This window comes from Perca flavescens, chromosome 16, assembly GCF_004354835.1.
Source record: "Perca flavescens isolate YP-PL-M2 chromosome 16, PFLA_1.0, whole genome shotgun sequence".
Taxonomy (NCBI): Eukaryota; Metazoa; Chordata; class Actinopteri; order Perciformes; family Percidae; genus Perca; species Perca flavescens.
The window spans coordinates 31,399,469-31,415,622 of NC_041346.1; the positions used below are offsets into that span (position 1 = coordinate 31,399,469).

Below are 16,154 nucleotides of genomic sequence, written 5' to 3' on the forward strand. Positions count from 1 at the left end.
ACAGGAAACGCTACAGCAGCAACGTCTCTGTTAGATAGTTAATGTCCCCGAGGAGCTCACTAACTATCTGTTAGATAGTTAATGTCCCCGAGGAGCTCACTGTTTGGATTTTTATCATTTAGTGGGGCTGGGGGAGTCACACGATTTTTTATTTAACCTTCATTTAACCAGGTTAGTCTCATTGAGATATTAAATCTCTTTTTCAAGAGACACCTGGCCAAGATAGAAGAACAAGTTTGTTACATATAAAAACAATTTACAATCACAAAACAATCACAAAAGAGGCAAAGGCATCTCAAGTGCATTTCAATTAAATAACAGTACCATTAGTTAAAACATTTGCACGTGTGGATGGACTCATGTTCTATGGTTTTAACATAACCTTTAAGATCGTTTAAGGAAAAGGTCATTCCAAGTGGAAGGTTCAGCAAACATGAAAGCCTTTTTAAAAAACAACTCTGTCCGTGCTTGAAGTACATTCAATGAAATAGTGTTCTGCAACAGCTCTGTTAGATAGTTAATCTCCCCGAGGAGCTCACTGTTTGGATTTTTATCATTTAGGGGGGCTGGGGGAGTCACACGATGAAGTCAGGACAAAGAATCCCTGAATATCAGCCCAGGAAATCACCTTGTTATGATGGATCTCAGGTTAATATAGAGGTCAAGTTTGTTGTTATTTGTTTCTATTGTCTCCTGACGGAGGAACTTGTCTTGCGTTAAAGGAATTGTTGTCTCGCAATCCACAAAGATGCATTCTGGAATAGGATGAAATAACAGGCTCTGGGTTGTTTGCATTTCTTTAAACCAATCACAACGGTCTTGGACGGCGCTAAGCTCCAGACGCACCGACAGTGGCTCTGCAGAATAGTCTCAGGAAGGAACTTGTTTTGGTAGAACATTTGCACCCTGATAAAGAGAAAGAGTTAGGTAAATATATACATATATAAATCTACACAACAGGGAACAGAAATATACAGAATAAATATACAAACGGGCAACAGAAAAATCCACAACCACAACAGGAACATTTGCACCCCAATAAGAGAAAACGCCTCATTCAATATTAAATGAAGTTAACTGTTGACACAATACAGTAACGTGAGATATTTAAATCGACCGATACGCATGTTCAGGTAACGGTAACGGGAAGGAAATATTGGTATCACAACATCTCTACATAAGACCCACATTGTAAAAAAAACTGGAATGATTTCAGCTCCAAAATGTTTCTGACGGTGTTCCAGGTGGAGGGACGGTTAACCCCGGTCAACCTGCCTTCTTCCAGGGGCCCGAGCACCCCGGGGTCTCCCGCCACTGGCATCACGGTAAAAATACACTCTTACACCGAACAAAATTAATTATATAATTGTGCATAATTGTACATTATGCATAATTATAAATGCAACACTTTTGTTTTTGCCCCCATTGTTCATGAGCTGAACTCAAAGATCTGAGACTGTTTCTATATACACAAAGGCTTATTTCTCTCAAATATTGTTCACCAATCTGTCTAAATCTGTGTTAGTGAGCACTTCACCTTGGCCGAGATTATCCATCTGACTCACAGGTGTGGCACATCAAGATGCTGAATAGACAGCATGATTATTGCACAGGTGTGACTTAGACTGGACACAATAAAAGGCCACTCTGAAATGTGCAGTTTGTACTGTATTGGGGGGGGTGAAGCGGGGGTCTGAAAACCAGTCAGTATCTGGTGTTTGTGAACAATATTTGAGAGAAATAAGCCTTTTGTGTACATAGAAAAAGTCTTAGATCTCTGAGTTCAGCTCATGAACAATGGGGGCAAAAACAAAAGCGTTTATAATTTTGTTCAGTATATTTAGAGAGCTCAACAGTGTGGTTCCGGAAGTAAAATTCCCATTCAACTTCTCTGTAAGGATTTAGATTATCAGTCATAACGACTAAACCATCTGAGGCAGACTGACTCTGAGCTACGAGGTTGTGAAACGAAGGTTTTATTAGCGATGTCATGGAAAAAAAAAACACTACCATGTCTGATTGGTCCAACTCGCTGTTACCATGGAAATGTTTACCGTACCCGCGAACGACTGGAGCGAGCATCTACCACTGAAATCTTTGATTGTTTCTGTACACAGTCTTGTTTCTTTGCCATTTTTGACATTTTATATATATTTTTTGCATCGAATCAAATGTTTAATGTTTAAAACAAAGATGGTGGCTGGGCCATCGTGGCCCGCCGGCTACTTGGACAGCAAATTTTTTCTGGAGTTACTGTCTGTAAAAAACTGCTGCTTTCCTGTGGTGTGCCTCAGGGTTCTGTGTTCGGCCCATATTATTTGCATTGTACATGCTTCTACGGGAGCAGAAACCTTCATTTTGTTTTAGCAGAATCAAATGTTTCATGGTTCTAATTCACCTTGTAGCTGGTTGGCTCGGTTCCAAACTTAAAATTCTTTACATCAGCATTCAACATGACATCATGACTTTGTGTAAACATACACGTCCACTTTATTAAGCCAAGTGGCGTGTTGTCTGTACCCATTTTGAGCTATCCGCATGTATGTCTACGCTGTATACAGCAGACGTAAACATACACGCTACTTTCTAAAGCCAAGTGGCGTGTTATCTGTATGCATTTTGAGCGCTGTAAACAGCGGACAAGTTGGATTTAGTAAAAAAAAAGAACGGGACGGTTGAGTTTAGGAAACGTGACACGCGGATCCCGATCGCCGGTCTCCTGGGTCAATGTCCTGTGTTTGATCCATCCTCCCCCCGACCAACCTCCCTACGCAGATTTTCGCCCTTTCGTACTACTCTCTACGGCTTCAATTCACACGCAATCGCGAGGTAATGTAAGTCAATGGAGGCCAAACGGCGTTGATAAACACGCTAAAACGTGAGTATGCGTCTTGACAACACGACAATAATGGCATACGAATTGGCGTGTCATACATATGCCATTTCATGAGATCAGTCTGAATCCTTTAACAAAACGACAACGGAGATATTGAACTGGGACAAAAACTTCTGGAACCAGAGATGTTGGAGCTCACTATTGAGCTCAATTCCCAGGGTCCAAAATTAACTTTATTGTCCACCAGACAAATGGCTAGTTAATGTTCAAATTTTTCCAGCCACTCAATAGATAACCATAGTGTTTTTTGGGCTGGTGAGTGAAGCAAATCTACAAGCCACTTGCATGTTTTACCAGCATTTGGCTAGTAGATGGTGCTAATTTTGGACCCTGTCTATACCTGCTCAAAGACACTTCTCAGTCTCCACACACAAACACTCTCAAAACTCTCTACATCACATCGCCTGTGTGTGGCGTGCGTCCAGGCCCGAGTGAACGACCACGTGGTGGGCTACAGAGATCTGGCAGCGCTGCCCCGAGACAAAGCGATCCTGCAGGTGGAGAGACCCGACCTGATGTCGTACCAACCACACCTCACCTTCTCCCCACTTGACGCTCCACCCAGAGAAGTACACAAACATTCACGTTACTTATATTCTCGCATTGCCAGCTCTATCTCAACAACGCTGCAGAGGAAGGTCTGGCTACACCACAGATTAATTCTGGGATAGGAGAAAATAAACTCCCTGGGTTGTTTGCATTTCTTTAAACCAATCACAACAGTCTTGGGCGGGACTAAGCTCCAGACGCAGCGACGGTGACTCTGCAGAATAGTCTCAGGAAGGAACTTGTTTTGGTGGAACATTTGCACCCTGCAAAAGAAAACTCCACATACAATATTAAATGAAGTTAACTGTTGACACAATACAGTAACATTAGCTATTTAAATGAGCTGATACATGGTTAAACCTCATTGGCTCTTACCAGTGTATCTCTGTGTGCACAGCAGTCCCACCAATCGGTCCCAAAACGTCCTAGTTAGAGAGGAAATGTCCTAAACATATTCTTAGTAAATCTTTATAATCATTCCCCGAAATAACCAAGCAGGCCTGCCTTATTGCACCATCCACATCTTCTTCAAAACTTTTTATATATTTTCAGCGTGTAAGTCAAAGAAGTAACCATCTGTTTCTGTAAAAGATAATTAACTGGCGATGTTTGAAAACCCCAGAAGACCGTCTAGAAACACTTAGTTGTTCTGAAGGTATTTCCAGAATCCTCAAACACTCCTCTGACTATATTTTGTCCTCTGCACGATTAAAACTATTTTAGTTTTTCAAGTTATAAAAATATGACAAAAAAGGTCATATTATAGTGTCAAAAAAAGTCACAAATAAGTTATAATATAGAGTCAAAAAAGTCACAAAGAAGTCATAGTATAGTGTCGAAAAAAGTCACAAATAAGTTATAATATAGTGTCAAAAAAAGTCACAAAGAAGTTATAATATAGTGTTGAAAAAAAAGTCATAGTATAAACAGCTACTTGGACAGGAAATAGTTTCTGCAGTTTCTGTCTGTAAATGTCTGAATCTGCTGCTCTTTCCTGTGGTGTGCCTCAGGGTTCTGTGTTCGGTCCTATATAATTTGTATCGTACATGCTTCGCCTTTGGTTGATTTCACTCTTGTGAAGCACTTTGTTCTGTAAAAAGTGCTACATTAAATAAAGTTATTATTATTATTATTATTATTATTATTATAATAACTGCTCCCTGCCTTTGTATAGATAGAATAGTCTTTGTCATTGTACATGTACAACGAAATTGAATGCAGTCCTTTCAGTGCCAAAGCATCAGTAAAAGGGCAAAGTAGGTAAATAAGTAAAGAGATATGTTTAGAGTTATCTTTTTTTGATAACTCTGCAAACCCTTGGTGTTCTCTCAATGAGCTTCATGAGGTAGTCACCTGAAATGGTTTTACCTTCACAGGTGTGCTTTGTCCGGGTTAATTAGTGGAATTATTTCCCTTATTAATAAAAAAGCAAAGGGTGGCTACTTTGAGGAATCTAAAATATAAGACATGTTTTCAGTTATTTCACACTTTTTTGTTAAGTACATAATTCCATATGTGTTCATTCATAGTTTTGATGCCTTCAGTGAGAATCTACAATGTAAATAGTCATGAAAATAAAAAGGAAACGCATTGAATGAGAAGGTATGTCCAAACTTTTGGCCTGTACTGTATATATATATATATATATATATATATATATATATATATATATATATATATATATAATATAGGGGGTAGGTTATTTGTTGAAAAGGAAAGGCACAAAACACAGGTATACCACAAAAAGAAGACATTCTCTGCACAATTCCTCCTTAAACTCAAAACTCAAGTAGCATTAATTGTAGTTATGGCTCTTGGATAAAATCAGTTTTTTAGTCTGTTTTTTTGTGTGTTTTAATTGTTACTGCTGCCCGAGCGTGGGCAGCAGTAAGACTGAGTAGTTTTATGATTTTGAGTGTTAATGTGTCGTTGTTGTGTTTCTGTGATCTGCAGCGATCTCTGTCTCCTCCGCCTACGTCTTCCACCAGGTCTCCTGAGGTAAGAGCTGCTTTCAAGTGCTTCAGTTTGGACTTAAATTAACGCATGTTTGTTTAATTCAGGGGTCTGCAACCTGTGGCCGTTTATCCCGTCTTCAGTGGCTCCTTGTGGCTTTGACGAAAACGTTGTATGTAAATAAGTAACAGTCATATTTAAACATTTTAGTTTTCATTTGAAGGTGATTCCATTTTACATAACATTTTATTTTTTTCATTGTTCTTTTAAATAGCACATTAGTGCTTTTTTGTGCAGCACTTTGGTAAGCTTAAAGCCGCCTACACATGATAAGCAATTTGCTCTCTGCGCACCGCTAGGTAGGGCGCAGTGTTGTGTAGAGATGTTGAAATTAATCAAATAATTGATGCATCAAATTCTGGACATGGACGATGCTGCATTGATAATCGGCCGGCTCGTAATCGATTATTTCTGTTTACAATTTAATGTAGGCCTAAGAACATTTCTGTTTACATATTCTGGTATGTTTTGCACATTATGTATCTAATTTATTTAGTATTAGAGCACTGCAGAATGTTTTGTTTTTGAAGCTTGAAAAGCTATGAATTAAATATCCTACATGGCTTTAATATTAAAAATGTATTTGACGCATTGTGATGCATCGAGATATCGAATCGAATTGAATCGCTGACATGATAATTGTAATCGAATCGGGAGATCAGTGAAGATTCACCCCTCTATTGGAGTGGTCTAGATTTTTTTAGTGAATATACTGTCATTTTTTTCCCTCCAAGCATTAGACTAGCCGGTCCCAGAGCGACGCGTCCCAGAGCGACAAAGGTTTTTTGTAACGTTACCGCGTAAAACATCAGATTTTGATACTTTTTGACCTATTCTTGCCTTACTTCCTTCCTTCTTTCTACCATATTTTTGTTGCCCTTTCTCATCAGCATTTAAATGTTTTCCAGGTACAAAGCTGTTGTTTAGTAAATCTATCGCTGACAGCGCAGTAAGGTTCCTCTTTATAGAGACTTCTTTTTCTACCAAAAATTATTAACGATGGTCAAGAGGAACTTGGCTTAAAGAGACAACTCAAAAGCGGTACATTATTGAACAAAGTTTGGGAACCACTGGTGTAGACGAACCCTCGGTGACCCATTCAAAATCCTTAATGAGTCAGCGGCAGGTCACGATCCTGACATTTAAAAAAACAAAAACAATGGTTGGACTGATGTCTTTGTATTCTTGTCTAGTTCTTGAGTTTCAATCGCTGCTTTGTCTTCATCAATGTGACATTTAATGCCTCCACTTTTCCTGCAGCCTCTGAGAACAGAAAGCATCTCTGTTGAGACTTCTGCAGCGGCATGTAGTTTAGTTGTCTGGAGACTGTCTTCCTCTGAGAAACGTTTTTTTTTTTTTTTTTTTTTAAATTGTTTATTTTCAGATTTTTCTTCTTACCAAAAACATAGAAAAACAAAAGAGCAGGAAAAAAATAAAAATAAATAAAAATTATAACAAATAAGTAGTTCTTACAGGTTTACTACGCCTTCGTTTAGTTAGCAGTGTGAATTTTGTACTTAATGTATACACAGACATTGCATATATATACACATATATACATACATACATTCTCTACACAGATTTCATACAGACCGTAGACCAGGGGTCACCAACACGAGGCCCGCGGGTACCAGGTAGCCCCCAAGGACCACATAAGTAGCCCTCAGGCCTGTTCAAAAAATGAAAATTGAATATTGATATTATCTTGTTTCCCACCTTATTAAGTCATTGTTGATAATTATTGTGAGAAATCATTAACATGATCAGTGTCTTCACATAGATGAGCATCATTAATCATTAATAATCATATATAACTAAAGGCAAACTGCACATATTTGTATCAAACTGGTAGCCCTTCGTATGACTCAATACCCATGAAGTAGCTCTCAGTTTCAAAAAGGTTGGTGACCCCTGCCGTAGACCATATTTAAATACATTATTTGGGGGTGGGGATTTCTTCTTCTCAATCCATATTAATGCATGTTATTGCTTGCCATTCATGGCCAAAATAATCTTTAAGGGGAGACCAATCATTTACAAACGTATCCAGAGTTCCATCCAGTACATTATCCCTACTTCCATATGGTAGCAGTGACAAAAGTTTTTCGTGCCAAAGAGTTAAAGTAGGAGAGTGTTCTTTAATCCAATCATGAAGAATGGAAAGCCGAGCAGCATATAGCATTATGGACATTATTTTTGTTTCCGGCACACAGTTATTTACACCAAGGATACACAAGCTGGGATCCAGTGGCACTTTAATCCCAAAAGATTTTTCAATTTCATGGACAACCGAATATTTAGTTGCTAGTTGATAGATTAAACTTTGAACTCTGAACACATCTTCCCTTTTTTAAGAATGACTTCAGTGCCGTTCTTTGTTCTTTTCTCAAAAAAAAGCTGAATGGATGGGTCAAACATACAGGACATTCACCCAGCAGACCGGGGGTGAGGGTCCTGTTTAAAAAGTAAAGGAAACAGTTTTTTTTTTAAACTTTAGGGAACAAACGGAGCTACGTCACGTGGTAACCTTCAGGAAGTGAAGTCACGTCTGATTTTGATCTTTTTATCAACTTAACTCAGTAGTTTTGGTGTCTAGATCTAACCAAACTGGGACTGTTTCACAACGTTGATGAAGTGTTTAAAACCGTGTCCGTTACCTTGTCTGGTTTAGATAAGAGGAAGTTTTTCCTGCCACTAGGCTGCTTTTTTGAAGCTGAAGTTGCATCACCTCTAGTTTTCTACATTTTTAAAAAGTCGTCTGGCGTTACAGTTACAGACGTATCCCTTTTTTGTGTTTTTGTTTTCCAGGTGAAGGCGCGTGGAGCAGAGAGTGAGAGTGACAGTGGTTCTCCTGGAGGATCTACGCTGCTACTGCAGTCTGGACGCAAGATCAGCGCCAGCCAGCAGCATTTCCACAGACCGGGTAACACAATCAACACAATCAACACAATCAACACGCACAATCACAACGTTTGTTTCCAGGAACTTCCCGCTTATAAACCTCCTCCGTTCAGAGTCTTTTTGATGCCACTTTCTACTTCTACTCCGCTACATTTCAGAGAGAAATATTGGACTTTTTACTCCACTACATTCATCTGTTCCAGCTTTAGTTACTAGTTACTTTAGTTACTCCACTACATTCATCTGTTCCAGCTTTAGTTACTAGTTACTTTAGTTACTCCGCTTCTGTTCCAGCTCATCTGTTCCAGCTTTAGTTACTAGTTACTTTAGTTACTCCGCTACATTCATCTGTTCCAGCTTTAGTTACTAGTTACTTTAGTTACTCCGCTACATTCATCTGTTCCAGCTTTAGTTACTAGTTACTTTAGTTACTCCGCTACATTCATCTGTTCCAGCTTTAGTTACTAGTTACTTTAGTTACTCCGCTACATTCATCTGTTCCAGCTTTAGTTACTAGTTACTTTAGTTACTCCGCTACATTCATCTGTTCCAGCTTTAGTTACTAGTTACTTTAGTTACTTTAGTTACTCCGCTACATTCATCTGTTCCAGCTTTAGTTACTAGTTACTTTAGTTACTCCACTACATTCATCTGTTCCAGCTTTAGTTACTGGTTACTTTAGTTACTCCTCTACATTCATCTGTTCCAGCTTTAGTTACTAGTTACTTTAGTTACTCCGCTACATTCATCTGTTCCAGCTTTAGTTACTAGTTACTTTAGTTACTCCGCTACATTCATCTGTTCCAGCTTTAGTTACTAGTTACTTTAGTTACTCCGCTACATTCATCTGTTATAGCTTTAGTTACTAGTTACTTTAGTTACTCCGCTACATTCATCTGTTCCAGCTTTAGTTACTAGTTACTTTAGTTACTCCGCTACATTCATCTGTTATAGCTTTAGTTACTAGTTACTTTAGTTACTCCGCTACATTCATCTGTTATAGCTTTAGTTACTAGTTACTTTAGTTACTCCGCTACATTCATCTGTTCCAGCTTTAGTTACTAGTTACTTTAGTTACTCCGCTCTCCTCTACATTCATCTGTTCCAGCTTTTAGTTACTAGTTACTTTAGTTACTCCGCTTCGTCATCTGTTCCAGCTTTAGTTACTAGTTACTTTAGTTTCACTCCGCTTTACGTTCATCTGTTCCATCTGTTCCAGCTTTAGTTACTAGTTACTTTAGTTACTCCACATACGTTCATCTGTTCCAGCTTTAGTTACTAGTTACTTTAGTTACACCATCTGTTCCACGTTCATCTGTTCCAGCTTTAGTTACTAGTTACTTTAGTTACTCTGTTCCAGCTCATCTGTTCCAGCTTTTCCATTTACTAGTTACTTTAGTTACTCCTCTACGTTCATCTGTTCCAGCTTTAGTTACTAGTTACTTTAGTTACTCCGCTACATTCATCTGTTCCAGCTTTAGTTACTAGTTACTTTAGTTACTCCTCTACATTCATCTGTTCCAGCTTTAGTTACTAGTTACTTTAGTTACTCCTCTACGTTCATCTGTTCCAGCTTTAGTTACTAGTTACTTTAGTTACTCCTCTACATTCATCTGTTCCAGCTTTAGTTACTAGTTACTTTAGTTACTCCGCTACATTCACCTGTTCCAGCTTTAGTTACTAGTTACTTTAGTTACTCCGCTACATTCACCTGTTACAGCTTTAGTTACTAGTTACTTTAGTTACTCCACTAGTAACTCCGCTTCTGGGCGTGCTGGTCTGGTGTTCAGGTGCATTCTGGGAGTATTGCTATCTTGAGGCAGCGGGAAGTGATGGCACCATTGACCAACAAAAACCTGGTCTAAAGTCAATAACGCTGCATTTCATTGTTATTTTAACAGAGCATTAGTAAAATGCTCCTAGGCTCGTGCACAGTGCGCGCACACTATGCTTGTCACACACACAGGGACGCACAGCAACACACACACAGCAACACACACACACACACACACAGACACACACGCTGACTCAGTCTATAAATTAATAAGCTTGTGCATTTCTTAAAAGCTATTACTAATTGAATAATTTAGATTGCATTTGATTTGCATTTTCAATCTAAATGTTGTCATAAATGATGCACACCAATAGGAGATGAGAATGTTTTGATGGGCGTATCCTTGGACTTCCATTAGAGGTGTTGAAATTAATCAAATAATCGATGTATCGAATCGTGGACATGGACGATGCTGCATCAATAATCAGCCGGCTCATAATCGATTATTTCTGTTTATAATGTAATGTAATGTATGCCTAAGAACATTTCTTTTTACATATTCTGGTATGTTTTGCACATTCAGGAGGTGCCATGTGCTCAGTGCTGTATAGTTTTTATATATATAATTTATTTAGTATTAGAGCACTGCAGAATGTTTAGTTTATGAAGCTTGAAAAGCTATGAATTAAATCTCCTGCATGGCTTTGATAGAAACATGGATTTGGCGCATCGTGATGCATCGAGATATCGAATCGAACTGAATCGCTGATGTGATAATCGTAATCTAATTGAATCGGGAGATCAGTGAAGATTCACACCTCTAACTTCCATCTCAACTCTTTTCAGATAACGGAGCCAACATCTACAGGAAGCCTCCCATCTACAAACAAGGTGAGGTCTTCTTCAGCTTTGTCGCGGCTCTTTCCGTGTTTTCTCTTCCTCGCGTGGTTTCTCCGTGTCTCCAGATGTTAACACATCGTTAACGTTCTCCGTGTCTCCAGATGTTAAACACATCGTTAACGTTCTCCGTGTCTCCAGATGTTAAACACATCGTTAACGTTCTCCGTGTCTCCAGATGTTAACACATCGTTAACGTTCTCCGTGTCTCCAGATGTTAAACACATCGTTAACGTTCTCCGTGTCTCCAGATGTTAACACATCGTTAACGTTCTCCGTGTCTCCAGATGTTAAACACATCGTTAACGTTCTCCGTGTCTCCAGATGTTAACACATCGTTAACGTTCTCCGTGTCTCCAGATGTTAACACATCGTTAACGTTCTCCGTGTCTCCAGATGTTAAACACATCGTTAACGTTCTCCGTGTCTCCAGATGTTAACACATCGTTAACGTTCTCCGTGTCTCCAGATGTTAAACACATCGTTAACGTTCTCCGTGTCTCCAGATGTTAAACACATCGTTAACGTTCTCCGTGTCTCCAGATGTTAAACACATCGTTAACGTTCTCCGTGTCTCCAGATGTTAACACATCGTTAACGTTCTCCGTGTCTCCAGATGTTAAACACATCGTTAACGTTCTCCGTGTCTCCAGATGTTAACACATCGTTAACGTTCTCCGTGTCTCCAGATGTTAACACCACGTTAACGTTCTCCGTGTCTCCAGATGTTAAACACATCGTTAACGTTCTCCGTGTCTCCAGATGTTAACACATCGTTAACGTTCTCCGTGTCTCCAGATGTTAACACATCGTTAACGTTCTCCGTGTCTCCAGATGTTAACACATCGTTAACGTTCTCCGTGTCTCCAGATGTTAAACACATCGTTAACGTTCTCCGTGTCTCCAGATGTTAACACATCGTTAACGTTCTCCGTGTCTCCAGATGTTAAACACATCGTTAACGTTCTCCGTGTCTCCAGATGTTAAACACATCGTTAACGTTCTCCGTGTCTCCAGATGTTAACACATCGTTAACGTTCTCCGTGTCTCCAGATGTTAAACACGTGGAAGGAACCGGCGTCATTCAGTCGGCAAAGTTTCCTGCAGCTCAGCCACCGGACCCCAACCTGCCGTCCAAGATAGAGACCGAATACTGGCCCTGCCCCCCCTCCACGGCTGCCATGGGTAACACACACCCACACACACACACACACACACACACACACACACACACACACACACACACACACACACACACACACACACACACACACACACACACACACACACACACACACACATTGTTGTTTTTAACACACCAATCGGGTCCACCTGAGTTTTCAACCCCTGAACGTTGTGGTTTTGCTGCGTTTGAACTCCGTAGAGATCGAGAGGAGGAAGAAGAAAGAGGAGCTGCAGGAGGAAGACGAGTTTGAAGACCTGACCGGTGAGGCCGAGACGCTGCGGGAGCAAGAGCTGGAAAAGGTCTGTCGGGAACACACACACACACACACACACACACACACACACACACACACACACACACACACACACACACACACACACACACACACACACACACACACACAGTAATAACCAGGGCTGGGTATCATCAATGCCTTCCTGAATCCATTACATCTCCGATTCAATGCCCATTTTGGATATTTTAGTTGACTGATCCGTGGAAGTGAAAGCTTCTACAGCTGTACAGGGTTTGTTTACATTAAAGCAGTTACAGTAATCTACTTTTTATTTAATATGGACACAATAAAGTGCAGCCCTACACTGTCAGAAAAAAAATGTCCTGGCAGAGCAGGGGGAATGAGAGAGGAAACACCAGAGCAGGGGGAATGAGAGTAATGACCAGGGGTAATGACTGACTAAATGATGGTTTCTGTGTCCGTGGTGAATCCAGATCAAGTCCAACCTGGGCCGGCTCATCCTGAAGGAGGAGAAGGAGAAGGCCGTCCATTTCCGGAGGAAGACCCAGTCGCTGCCCGACAGAACGCACCTGCACACCAGTAAGACTCCCTGCTCGCGCAGCAGCCAATCACATGAGACTCCCTGCTCGCACGGCAGCCAATCACATGAGACTCCACGCTCGCGCGGCAGCCAATCACATGAGACTCCCTGCTTGCACGGCAGCCAATCACATGAGACTCCCCGCTAGCGCGGCAGCCAATCACATGAGACTCCACGCTCGCACAGCAGCCAATCACATGAGACTCCACGCTCGCACAGCAGCCAATCACATGAGACTCCACGCTCGCACGGCAGCCAATCACATGAGACTCCACGCTCGCACGGCAGCCAATCACATGAGACTCCCCGCTCGCGCGACAGCCAATCACATGAGTCTCCCCGCTCGCGCGGCAGCCAATCACATGAGACTCCACGCCCGTTTAAATGTAACTACACGTTGCAGCAACAACCTAAATCACTGATTTTGGTGGTTTTATTTTTCATTTTTATTTTATCACCCTGTGGCTAATGCGCTATGTACAGCACTTTGGTCAGTGCGAGCTGTTTGTAAATGTGCAATAGAAATAATACTCACTCACTCACTCACTCACTCACTCACTCACTCACTCACTCACTCACTCACTCACTCACTCACTCACTCACTCACTCACTCACTCACTCACCTGTATCCTTGACCTTCCAGTCCAGTGTTTGATGTTTTAAGCCCCCAACGTCGTCTTCCAGGCAGCGTTGGATTAGGCAGTGGTTAGGGTTAGGTGCCTTGAAGTCAACATTGGGGGCTTTAAACGCCATTGAGCTTCCACTTCCGGGATTGCTCCGGGATTTCCTCTGTCTCTGTGTTGGTGTTCTAACCTCCGGTGGATTTGTGAGGACTATGGTTAACTGCTCCTCAGATCTCTGCAGGGTAAATCCAGACAGCTAGCTAGACCAGGGGTGTCAAACTCAACTTCACTAAGGGCCACACGGGAAAATGAGAATCACACCACACAGGGCCGGATGTAAAGTTCATAGACATGCTTTAATTTAAGAGATAAGTCAAATATCTTTGCCCGTCTTATAAAGTCTTCTCACTTACAGTTTGGTCGACATAAAGTCCTAAAAAAGTCAGAAAAAAGTTCCTTATTGATCTTAGAAAAACAAACCAAAAAAAGGTAGCAAAAGTACCAAAAACATCGAAAAAAAAAACCATCAAAAAAAAGCCCGTCCAAAAAGTCGGAAAAGCACCAAAAAAAAACTCTGAAAAAGTGGCAAAACATAAAAAGAAAATGACAAGAACTCAGTGGACCAAAATTTATTGTGGACCTAAATTGATATACGGACCAGATGAACATATGCCAGGGGCCGGATTTGGCCCTCGGGCCTTGAGTTTGACACATTTTGCACCGGAATTGTCCTTTAATGTTTCTGGATGGATCTGATCTCAACTGTCTGTCTGTCTGTCTGTCTGTCTGTCTGTCTGTCTGTCTGTCTGTCTGTAGGTTTGTCAGCGAGCGCATCAAAGTCTCCTTCACACGCCGGCATCGGCCTGACCCGAGTAAGTTCTGCAGATTCTGCACACGGTAACGTCTTCATACGAAGGTCTTTGTACGGTGGCCCAGACAGTTCAACACAAACGCAAAACAGTTACTGAAGGGTTAGTCGTCACGTGGTCATGAAGGGTCCGTGTAACGCTTATCGGTTCAATCTTCTAAGCTTCAAACGGACATTTGGAAAAACAGAAAAATGGGTTCAAATATCAAATTTGGGGGGCGGGGGCATAGCTAGGCGGAAAGAGGGAGAGAACATAATTTGCAGTATTATGAATAATTGGAGCCCAGACGCAATTTTTTAATTTTCTCAATTTCTGATCCTCTGGATCGTTTTTCCAATTTTCTGTTTTTTATTCAATTTTTTTAATTTGTCAAGGTGGAAATTTTTTTTTTTAAATATGATATTTGAACCCATTTTTCTGTTTTTCCAAATGATTGTGTTTATAAGATTGAACTGATAAGAGTTACACGGACCATGAATGATCTTCCTGTTTCAGGGTGACGGGTGTATTAGTCTGTGTTGTTTTGTCTGTAAGTCTGTTTTAAGTGATAGAAATAGCATCATAAACACATGTATTGTTAGATTATAAAGACATTTATAAGCACTTATTAACAGTTAACTATGCTTTTTGCAGCTACTGCATCTAAAGTGAGAACAAAGCCTTGTTAGGGTTAATAAATCCTTTATTATTTTAATGGGTTTTATTCCAGCCCGGGCCTTTGCTTCATGTCCTAAACCTCTCTCTTTAAATGTCCTTTAAGAGAAGCGTTAATACGTGTATAATACTTTGCATTTGTTTGCAGATGCAGTCTGCAGAGTTCTCTACGGACGGACATAAAGGGCTGGCAGGTAGGAGTCCTCCTGGGAAAGTTACAAAGAATGCATCACAAACAACCCCTTATTGTTATAAGATAAACAGATAAACCCTTAACTTAAAGCCCTTATCGTTATAAGATAAACAGATAAACCCTTAACTTAAAGCCCTTATTGTTATAAGATAAACAGATAAACCCTTAACTTAAAGCCCTTATCGTTATAAGATAAACAGATAAACCCTTAACTTAAAGCCCTTATCGTTATAAGATAAACAGATAAACCCTTAACTTAAAGCCCTTATCGTTAACAGATAAACCCTTATAAACAGATAAACCCTTAACTTAAAGCCCTTATCGTTATAAGATAAACAGATAAACCCTTAACTTAAAGCCCTTATCGTTATAAGATAAACAGATAAACCCTTAACTTAAAGCCCTTATCGTTATAAGATAAACAGATAAACCCTTAACTTATAGCCCTTATCGTTATAAGATAAACAGATAAACCCTTAACTTAAAGCCCTTATTGTTATAAGATAAACAGATAAACCCTTAACTTATAGCCCTTATTTTTATAAGATAAACAGATAACCCTTAACTTAAAGCCCTTATCCCGCCTACGTTAGTGCCAGTTCCAGTCCTTATGCACCGCTGACACACACACACACACACACATAGACACACACACACACATACAGACACACACACATACAGAGACACACACACACACACACAGACACACACACACACAGACACACACACACACACACACACACAGACACACACACACACAGAG

The 16,154-nt window shown here is 40.3% G+C and overlaps 1 protein-coding gene across 1 annotated transcript in view; it reads left to right on the top strand.

The window, feature by feature from the left end:
* The window catches only part of dmtn (dematin actin binding protein), a 33,126-nt gene that overhangs the window by 12,541 nt on the left and 4,431 nt on the right, over positions 1–16,154 (top strand). Inside the window, exons 3-13 of the mRNA XM_028602322.1 lie at positions 1,245–1,325; positions 3,322–3,465; positions 5,399–5,443; positions 8,267–8,381; positions 10,980–11,024; positions 12,084–12,215; positions 12,415–12,515; positions 12,946–13,051; positions 14,492–14,547; positions 15,347–15,398; positions 15,991–15,995. Coding sequence (XP_028458123.1) covers positions 1,245–1,325; positions 3,322–3,465; positions 5,399–5,443; positions 8,267–8,381; positions 10,980–11,024; positions 12,084–12,215; positions 12,415–12,515; positions 12,946–13,051; positions 14,492–14,547; positions 15,347–15,398; positions 15,991–15,995 — 882 coding nt within the window. The remainder of the gene's footprint in view (positions 1–1,244; positions 1,326–3,321; positions 3,466–5,398; positions 5,444–8,266; positions 8,382–10,979; positions 11,025–12,083; positions 12,216–12,414; positions 12,516–12,945; positions 13,052–14,491; positions 14,548–15,346; positions 15,399–15,990; positions 15,996–16,154) is intronic.